This window comes from Anopheles nili, chromosome 2, assembly GCF_943737925.1.
Source record: "Anopheles nili chromosome 2, idAnoNiliSN_F5_01, whole genome shotgun sequence".
Lineage (NCBI taxonomy): Eukaryota > Metazoa > Arthropoda > Insecta > Diptera > Culicidae > Anopheles > Anopheles nili.
Window position 1 is genome coordinate 21,396,064 of NC_071291.1, and position 9,812 is coordinate 21,405,875.

The 9,812-nt window shown below is 46.9% G+C and overlaps 2 protein-coding genes across 2 annotated transcripts; both read left to right on the forward strand.

The window, feature by feature from the left end:
• The first annotated feature begins 1,000 nt into the window (after nt 1-1,000).
• Nucleotides 1,001-6,536, forward strand: LOC128731749 (uncharacterized). Its single transcript, XM_053824886.1, has 4 exons — nt 1,001-1,052; nt 1,130-2,347; nt 2,419-2,601; nt 2,674-6,536. Exons 1-4 carry the CDS (start codon nt 1,001-1,003, stop codon nt 6,342-6,344), a joined length of 5,124 nt encoding a protein of 1,707 aa, XP_053680861.1. The 3' UTR covers nt 6,345-6,536.
• A 1,671-nt stretch (nt 6,537-8,207) lies between these two features.
• Nucleotides 8,208-9,812, forward strand: LOC128720775 (putative serine protease K12H4.7). The gene is made up of 2 exons (XM_053814470.1): nt 8,208-8,635; nt 8,717-9,812. The coding sequence occupies exons 1-2, from the start codon at nt 8,208-8,210 to the stop codon at nt 9,810-9,812; spliced, it is 1,524 nt and encodes a 507-aa protein (XP_053670445.1).

Below are 9,812 nucleotides of genomic sequence, written 5' to 3' on the forward strand. Positions count from 1 at the left end.
TACGCGCTCATCAATAACGAATTTTGATTGTGCAGTAGTGACGGATTGTTTTTCTCTGCTGTCATTTTGCCACACTATTACGTATTATTTTGCGTAGTTTTTCATATCATCTTGTATGAAATATCTTTTCATATAATCTTATATGTATCTTCAACAAGGTATTACCAACTCAACTAAAATACAGATGAAAGTAGACTTCAATTGAAAAAACTGGTGTAAAAATTCTAATAATTACTTGTTTTTTTATTAGTGAAGCAGCCTTAATTTTCAAGCTACACCTGCGGTTTTTTATACAAAATTTAAATGTATGCATACTGCGTAGTCATACTTTTCACAATACAAACAAAAAAGATAGTTGTCGGCGACTGGGCTCATATCTTGGAAATTTCTTTGCTATTTCAAGCTGAATAAACTGACCAGAAGAGACAAGAGCCCATCAACGTTTAGCTTGCCATTAAATACGTTTTCTAGCGTTGATACTAGGTTCGAGTACGTCGTGAACACGTGACTACGGCCAAGTTCAGCTATTAAAACACTAGATCTTTGATGCGCGGTTACGGAGCAGTTGTGAAGCTCCCGATGCAGATGGGTAGAGAGCTATTGAAAATTTCCACATGCATTCAAACAATTGTTCTCACGATAGTCAAATAACACTCGATGAATGCCTGACAAGACAATGATCAACACGTGTATGCGTTTTGAAATTTTCGTTCACAGTAGCATTCGAAAACTCATTCAAATGTAATAACTCGTTAAATTCAGATGTTCGCAAATTGCATTTTTAAAAGCAAATATATTCATACATCTTCTTTTTACTTTATTTTACAGCATCTTCTTCTCCATGGAATTGATCGATATGCTCAGGTTTGTGATGTTGTAGATAAAAGATCCACGGCTATTCACAGATCCTTGCATTACGCTGATACTTTATGCTTCTTCGAGGTTACCGTACAATTTTTAAACGAAATTGTAAAATCTAGCGTCTAGCGCAACAGGCAAAATGAACGGATTATCAACGCTCAACAGATTGTTGGGAAAAAGAAACAAAGATGGTAAATATTGATGAACAATATCATCTGTCTGCTATATGTTTATGTTGTTCATTGGCTATGTGTCTCTGTCGTTTTAGTTTCCAAATCAACATCCAACCTTAGCCGGTCCACAACCAACTTGGACGCTTCTAGTCACATGACCACCAGAGTTATACAGCTGCCCGTGGTCGCAAACACTCCGTTCGAACAAACATTCCGCGTAACGGTTTTACTGCCACGTGATCAGCTGTACGTGGCACGCGTTGGTGCCAAAACGAAGCTTTCCGCCCTTCTGGAAATGGTGTGCAGTGACAAATTGCTGGATGCGCAAAAGTATGTTTTCCGCCACCCAGTCGACTTTCAGCAAGGCTTTGAGCTAGACATGAATATCGGCGAGGTGGGGCTGAGCGAGATCCGGTTGATATCGCGGAAAGAGCTGGAGGCGCTACGCAACAGTGATTATCGCCTGAGCACGAGCGACATTTTTCGGATGCACCAGAAAAGTGCACGAGAAACGTCCGGCGGTACGTCCGTTTCGTCGTCGGATATGAGCCGTACGTCGAAACTAGTGCTGAAAACGACCTCACCCTACAGCTCCACGAATTCACTCAACTCGATGGACTCGTCCGGTGTCAGCTCCAGCTCTAGGGGTGGTGGAAGTGGCCGCAACGGTGGTCCCTCTAGCGGAAAAGTGGGTAACGGACATGGTCAATTGGGACCACCGGTGGCACCAACGCGCAAAAAGCGGCTCGCTCCTCGACCGCCGAGTCAGAACTCGATTTCTGAAGTGCGTTTGCAAGAACAAATGCCGCATGCTAACGGGACAAGCGAAAAGCTCAGTCCGGTCGATCACATCTTCAAAGAACCCCAGTTACCTCCGTACTCGAGACAGAACTTTCACGTTTCAACACCAAATCTATACGATCGTGAGCTGAAGTCGGTTGATAGTATCAACAACAACACCAGCACTAATGGTAACGCAGATGCCAAATTCGCCAACGGTAACCGTAATGGCTATAGCACAGATATTCACAACAATAGTCATCGCGTAACGCAAACAATGATGCTTGAGGAGGAGGACCGACAGAACCTTATCAATACCAAAACGTCGTTTAATTCGCTCAAAAATCGCCCGACGTCCATGTATATCATCCGCGAGCCAGAATCGAACAGCCTGGAGCGCTCGATTGACAACGGTGGTAGTATGATGGACATTCATCACTCCCGAGCTTCATCCAGCTGTTCGGATGCGAAAGATCCCCGAGATTTCCAGGATATGCCCGAGCCAACACCGCGCAAACGTCTGAATTCCAGTGGTGAGTAAACTGTAAGGTTTTATTGCATGAGGATCATATTGTAACTGTTTGCCACAATTTTTACTCCAAAGCCAAAAAGTCGAAAGCCCCTGCACCTCCGCCCAGAGCAAAGACTGCCATCACACCAGTGCCGACGCCCTCGCCAAGGGCACTAACGCGCTCGACTCTGGATCTGCTAAGAGATCACGATACGACTATTTCTGAAACGGACTCCAATTTTAGCAGCGAACCTGATGATACGCAACGCAACAGAGGTGAGATGCTTTCACTTACAAGTATTCGAGCAAAGCTTTGTTTATAACTTTAAATATCCTTTTCTTATACAGTATCGCGATTGAACGCCGTTAACGGGAGCGTCCATCGAGCCCCACACATGTCGCAGCAGAACGTGTCGAAAGTGATGCTTAACGTCGAGCAGATTCCACTGAACGATCCGATTGTGACATCAACTACTCCCGACAGTGGTGAAAAGAAACATCAAAAGAATGGATCGACTTCATCCGTATCCATCAAGATCGTCGGTAATGATACAAGCGAACAACAGCAAAATCTGTCATCTCCATCGACGCCGATCGTTTCGAAAGTGCAAATTGGTGGCAAACAAATGGCAACTATGGAACATCCCACATCTCCTGTCGATAATAGCTCTGACGAGGAGATAAAAATTTATAACATTGAGTCTGGGAAAACTATGATTAAGAAAAAATCTGCACCAGAAGGCGAGCCTGTAAAGCAAAACAAGGACGTCTCTGCTACACCTACTGGGACTAAATTAGGTCCGTCTCTAGATATCGAATCAAAAGCTCATCGAACAGTACCAAATAGAGATAATCAAGTGGATGAACAACAGACGAACGGTGGTGCTGATGAGGAGCAGTGGACTTACCAGCTTCCAGCTCCTCCTAAGTTTGCTGATTCGTCTATTAAAACAAGCGATTACGACGAACGGGGTCAATTCTACCGACCGGCGTCCACGTTCGTTGACAATACGACTTTACGTAGCGATATGCTTACTGTCATGTCCGATGAACCAATGGAACGTATTGAACCGTTTATCCATGAACGCTTGCAAACCATGCTTGAGCTAACTGCAGACCGAAAACTACTAGATGTTCCGTTCTATCCCTCGCCACCTGGTCATCGGGCAGAAAGTCCATTGAGTACAGCAACAGACACCGATAGAATCACGCACGTGTCGGAGCACGTCCCGCACATCAGCTCAGATGTTGAAGATGGCTATCGAGTTGGCAACGGCCGATCGGAGGCAGTACCTACAGATAGGCCAGACAGCACGCAAGAAGCCCGCGAAGTATGGTTGCAGACGCTTGAGAAACGGCGCGAAAAAATCATTGAAGGCGAACTGGAAACACTAAGGGAATCTATCGGAGTTACTCAAACCACCGGTAGCGTGGTTGCTCGCTCTCAGTCGGTGAACGATCGTAAGAGTAGTGTCATGAGCGAGTTGAACCAACTACTCCGCGAAGGTGTTGAGCTTAGTCGAAAAGAGGAAGCGGAAATTGCCGTTGTTAACCGAAGCAATTTAGCAAATTTCAAAATTTCGACCTACAATAGCACGGAAAATAAAGAAAACATTATCACCACTAGCACCAACGCCACCAACTCTGTACTAATCGAACAGCAAGAGCAGCAGTCTCGCGAACTAAGTTATGAAAAGACAATCGATGCAACTCCGGTCGCGAAATGTCAAGAAATGTTCGAAGCAAACGGGAATTTCAATGATAAGGTGCAAACAGATGTCACTGCGCATCGAAAGATGTCTGTTGATTCCATAACGCCTCGAAAGCCACATTCGCTTACGCAAAGCAGCGACGAGGACGATGCTACGGGCCGGCAAGTCAACGGATATTCGGTTCAAGGCAGCAGTGCCAAGAAGGAGGTAGCCCCGGTCAAGCGGCGCAGCTTAACGATGCAGAACAAAAGCCCGCGGGTAATTAATCGTTCGGATTCGTTCCATTCAACCCGGTCGGATTACATTCAGTCCTTGAATTCTCCTGCCCAGGCGGGAACGAGCGGTGCCGGGCCGCTGCACCTAACGCCAAGAAGCACGTCATACATTTCACTAATCGGGGCACAGCGCTGGGAAAACCGTGCCGCTTCCGGTGGATTATTGTTTGGCGGTGCAAGCTCCTTCAGCCGACGAAAATCGACCAGCGAGCTCAGCATCTGCGATTCTCCCTCCCTACAGAGCCTGGAGGTAATCAAGAACATCTTGAACACATCGCGCAAGAGTAGCATTAACAATCTACATCAGTATAATGGTGGTGCGGTGGAAGATTCATCCTTAAATGAAATTGTGCTCCCGTCAATGGCCGCTATTAAGCGCAACAGTTTCACCGACATTTCTACGCTATCTCAATTGAATGGTGCCAAGGCGCAGTTGAACGGAACCAGTTGCGGAGTACTAGGCAGCGCCGTGCGTAAAGACAGCATTGAAGAAGCGAAGATTGAACAAGAACCCGAAATGGAACAGGAACCGGAGAAACCCCAACAAAAAATGGAAGATGTAAAAGAAATCGAACGCATCGTAGAAATCTCCGCTGCTAAAATCATAAAAGAGCCGGAGGAATCCGCTGAAAGGCTGAACACAGAAAAGCAACAGCAAGTGGAGGTTCACACTAAAGTAGAAGAAGCGGATTGGAAGCCAAAGTCAGAGACGGCGTCTTATATGATTAGTGAGTCGAAAAGTGATGATGAAAAGCTGCAGAACAAACAGCAACACCAGCATCATGCCGTTAAAGAACCGCAAACTACAGTTGTAAACATTACAACAACCAGCACGGTAGTAAGCAGCAGCGCCAGCAACACCAGCGATGTTTCCGCAGTAGTTACTCCAGTGAACGAATCTGATACGAAGAAGTGGACCTACCAAGGACCTCCCACGATCAGTTTTGCAACCTGGAACGAGCGTCCCAAGATTGATGTATCGATCAAATCAGATCGAGACTATCGATTCGGCGGCAGTTCGACGCTGCCGCGTGGTTTCCGCAACGTGAACAGTGTGAAAAGCACGAAGATCAGCATTGGGCCAGGTGGAAATTCCACCTCGACAGTGGAATCTTCGGTCGGATATGTCCGTCAAACAATCCACGAGGTCGACCAGCTGCAGCCGCAGAAGGAAGAAGAAGTTGCAGTCAATGTGCCATCGGGAGCATCACAAGAACAGCAGCAAGACACTACGGAAACTAAACTGGCTGCGAATCCACCAAAGCCTGCAACGGTATCTGCATCCACTACTGCTCCAGGCGAACGGTTGCCCATCGTACGAGCGGTAGAGTATAAAAAGAACATTACTCAGCGACAGCCACCGCCACCAGTAGAACCGAAACCATCGTATATATACGAAGCGTTCTCGCGCAATGGGCCAAACATGTCTCCAGGAACCAACGTCAGCAGTGTCAGCATAAACGGAAGCGCTTTGTCCGTTGGCAGTACCAGTATCAGTCGCTTGAGCTTTGGCCCGAAACCTCCAAGCGTACTACAGCCAACCGTACGAGGCTTCAAATCGCTCGATATTGAATCTAACACATCTGGCAGTGGCATGCCTCGGTTGCGTCCAGTCTCCATGATAGACACCGGGACATTGCGGAAAACCATTGATATGCCGTCATTGGCCACAGCGTCGCAAGAAGCCCCACATTCGTTACCTTTCTCGCAGCACACCCTGCGCCGCACGGGATTGAAGGATAAAATCTTAGCTAAGGAGGATCCGGTCACAACGTCCGCCGACACAGTTGTGAAGGCCAATGTAAGCGTTAGCGGTACTATCCCCGCTGCACCGGTGGTGCCTGTTTCCGTTCCAACGGCGTCAAATGTGCCTCCGCCGCCTGCCCCGATGCCGTCACTGGCAAAACCATCTCAACCAGTAGTGCGAGGTGCGATCGTGAAAAAATCACCCGTCAATACGCCGGCCATCGATACGAGGACGGCCCTCTTGGATGCCATTAGAAATTTCAATAAGGATTCGTTGCGAAAATGATGAAAACCCACGTTCTCTGGAGAACGGTGGCGCTAAGGATTCGATGCGAATCAAATGGGACCAAAGTCAAGCAGTTGTGCGAAAAAGATTTATTATTGGCTTTTAATTTTTCTACTGCTAAACAAATGTTTTCTTCTTGTACAACATTTGGCAGTGGGAATATTTTTTGTTATTGTACTTTTGGCTTGTTAAAAGGTACATTTTTGTTTTGTTTAGTCTTTTTTTGAGTGCTCGTATACCACGAAGCTCGTAGTAGGATATGTTGGATAAAAAGTTCGGTATACAGTTTGATATTAGCTTTTCTTTCTTATTTAAATAGAAGGATGTCTGTTCTTATGTTTTTTATTGTTTCTTTAACTCTCAGCGTAAAATTATGTATTTAATATACATGAGAGCTCAATTATCCTTACCAGTAGTTATACGATTCACATTTTCGCAGTTTCCCTTTGGTTTCTGCAGTCTGCAATCTTGCTGGTACTGCCCGAAAAGATAGATTCGCAATTAACTACGTGCAACCTGATGTGTATATGATGGATTGGAAGCAAATATCCACAACGTCATTTTTACAGTCGCTATCCGTATTATACTGATGCTGCCTCATAATAGCGATCGTTAAAAGAGGCACAATATGAATGATATGTAATGTATAGGATAATCGATGTGGCAAGCAGGGATTTACATTTGAGCACAGAATAAGGTAATCTAGACATAACACAAGTAAAACACGCTAATTCCAACGGGTGGTTCGTGCTGTAGTCATATTTAACGGCATGGTTTTAGTTTAAGCTCACTTTTCCCTTCTACGAAATTTGAAGGCACCGGACTGGAACTGTTTCACAAATGTTTTGTTCGCGACAGCACTCTTTATTGTTCACAAAACACCATCGATAAAGGGCGTGTTAAGATTCAGGCAAGTGAAATCAAAGGCATAGATTTGTCTTTCGTCACTTTGGTTGTATATTTTTTAATATATTGTTATATTTTTATCGGGAAGCGTCTTATACTTACAGTCGAATAGATTTAACGTGAAATATAAAAGTGGATATTAAAATTTACTAATATACATAATGCTGTAGTGTTTTAGTTGAGAGTTGCTGGAAAGAACATACAGGCATAAAAAGCTCTTGCTGTAAAGGAATGTTTGAAAAACGCAAAAAATCCTCCAACTAATGCACCCAAAATGTATACGCGCCCAAAAGGTATGCAGTCTGCGTGACAGTCTTCCACTAGCGTGGAATTCAAATCATCGAGCTTTGAGATATCGATTCATCGGTAAATGAAAACTAATTGTAGAAAACTGGTTGAATATGTCGTGATTTTGATAAGGATAAGCATAACTTACCTTGAAAAATATTCCAAACCAAATAAAATTTATACTCGTTGGAACGGTATCAAACAAATACACTCTAATTCGCATTTCCAATTTTTTATCTGATCGATAAGATTGTGAACCATCCGGTGCTTTAACACAGTTCCGCACCCTCTGTTCTTGTTTTATGCAACAATAAGGAGCGATTATGATTATCGAATTTTACTATAGGTGGTTAGCTTCCGCGTGATATCGTGGTCCTACCAGAAGAAGAAAAATCCCGAACTCTATCGTCTCGAACCTTCACCTACCGGGGCTGTATTGCCTCACCCTCACGAACGAGGCGCTGGGCTTACGGTAGTCAATAACCATTCTTCCCCCGTCATGGCTCGTTATATTTCGATAATTCAATAACGATAAGGATTACATCCTTCGATTACGGTCACCAGACCTTCAGCGTGGCGATCGAGCGTTTCGGCGGCCAGTATTTAATAGCCGCCCGACTGACGAGAGCGCATTTAGTCTTTAACCGTACACTTGTGCTAGTGAACAAGATGAAACTTAGCTCCGCGAGCCACAAGGTGGCAGCTTTGCTGCTGCTGGCCCTTGTCGTCGTTGCTTCGGGCAAGTCGATCGAGAAGACGCGCCGCCTGCACCCAGCTCTTGGGCGGATGTTTAACCGCATGGATGGCGTCCTTCCGCCTAAGGACTACGTTTCGACAAACCCCCGCACTGTCGAGGGTCGCTTTACCTCGCGTGTCAACCATTTCGACCCGCAGAACCGCGACACGTTCGAGTTCACCTACTTGCACAACGACCAGTATTATCGTGAAGGAGGCCCGCTCTTCGTCGTTGTCGGCGGCCACTACCCGATTAATCCGTACTTCATGGAGAACAGCCACTTCCGTGATGTTGCCGCCCTGCAGGGTGCTTATTTGGCAACCTTTGAGCATCGTTACTTCGGTAACAGCATTCCCGTCGAGTAGGTGTCCTAGCGCAGGCCGGAAGCAGTGCCCTTACAGGTTATTGGTTCTAACGGGTCGTTTGTATCTTCTTTTCACAGGGACTTCACGACGGAGAACATGCGCTTCCTGCGTACCGAGCAGACCCTGTTCGACTTGATCGAGTTCATCGACTTCATGAAGCGTGAGGTCGTGGGTGACCCGAACGCTCGCGTCATCCTGCACGGTGTTGCTTATGCTGGCTCGCTTGCCTCCTGGGCCCGTCAGCGCTTCCCGAACATCATCGATGGTGCCTGGTCCTCCAGTGCTCCAGTGCTCGCCACTGTCAACTTCGCCGGCTTCTCGGAGGACGTCGGTGAAATGATCCGCACGAAGGGCAGCGATGAATGCTACAATCGCATCTTCCAGGCGTTCCACACGGCCCAGAACCTGATCGATGCCGGCCAAACCGAGCTGATCTCGGATATGTTCAACACTTGCGACCCGGTTGACACTGACCGACCGCTCGAGATTGAGCTGTTCTTCTTCGCCATGATGACCTCACTCGAGTTGGCTATGGTTGAGGGCTATGATGTCGACAACATTGGCCGTGTCTGTGATCAGCTTACTGACGACGATTTCGGTACCGGTCTTGAGGCTTTGGCCGATTTCCTGGTCGAGCGGTATGCCGAAGAGCGCGAGTGCTTCGATCTGACTTTGGAGAACTTCGTCCGCTATCTCACTGATACCGACATCGATGGTCCGGCTAACGTCGAGTATGGTCTGCGTCAGGCCAGCTACCACGACTGTACCGAGTTTGGCTACTTCCAGACGACCACCTCGCAGGACCAGCCCTTCGGCAGCCGCGTTACGTACGATCTGTTCCTGGCTGAGTGCCAGGCGGCCTTTGGCGATTGGCTTTCCCAGGAAGTGGTGTATGAGGGCGTGCGCTTGACGAACTTCCACTTCGGTGGCCAGGATCCGCGCATCACCAACGTGCTGTACACGAACGCCGCTCTCGATCCGTTCCGTCGCGTGTCCATCACCTACTACCAGAACCTGCTCTCGAATGCCCGTGTGACGCCGAGAGCGTTCATCGGTGACGACATCCAGTCCATCAGCGGCTTCGACTCGGAAGAACTGCTCGAAACCAAGCACATGGCTGAGCAGTACATCACCACCTGGCTCGGATCGCCGATCAGCCCTTTCCGCAAGTAG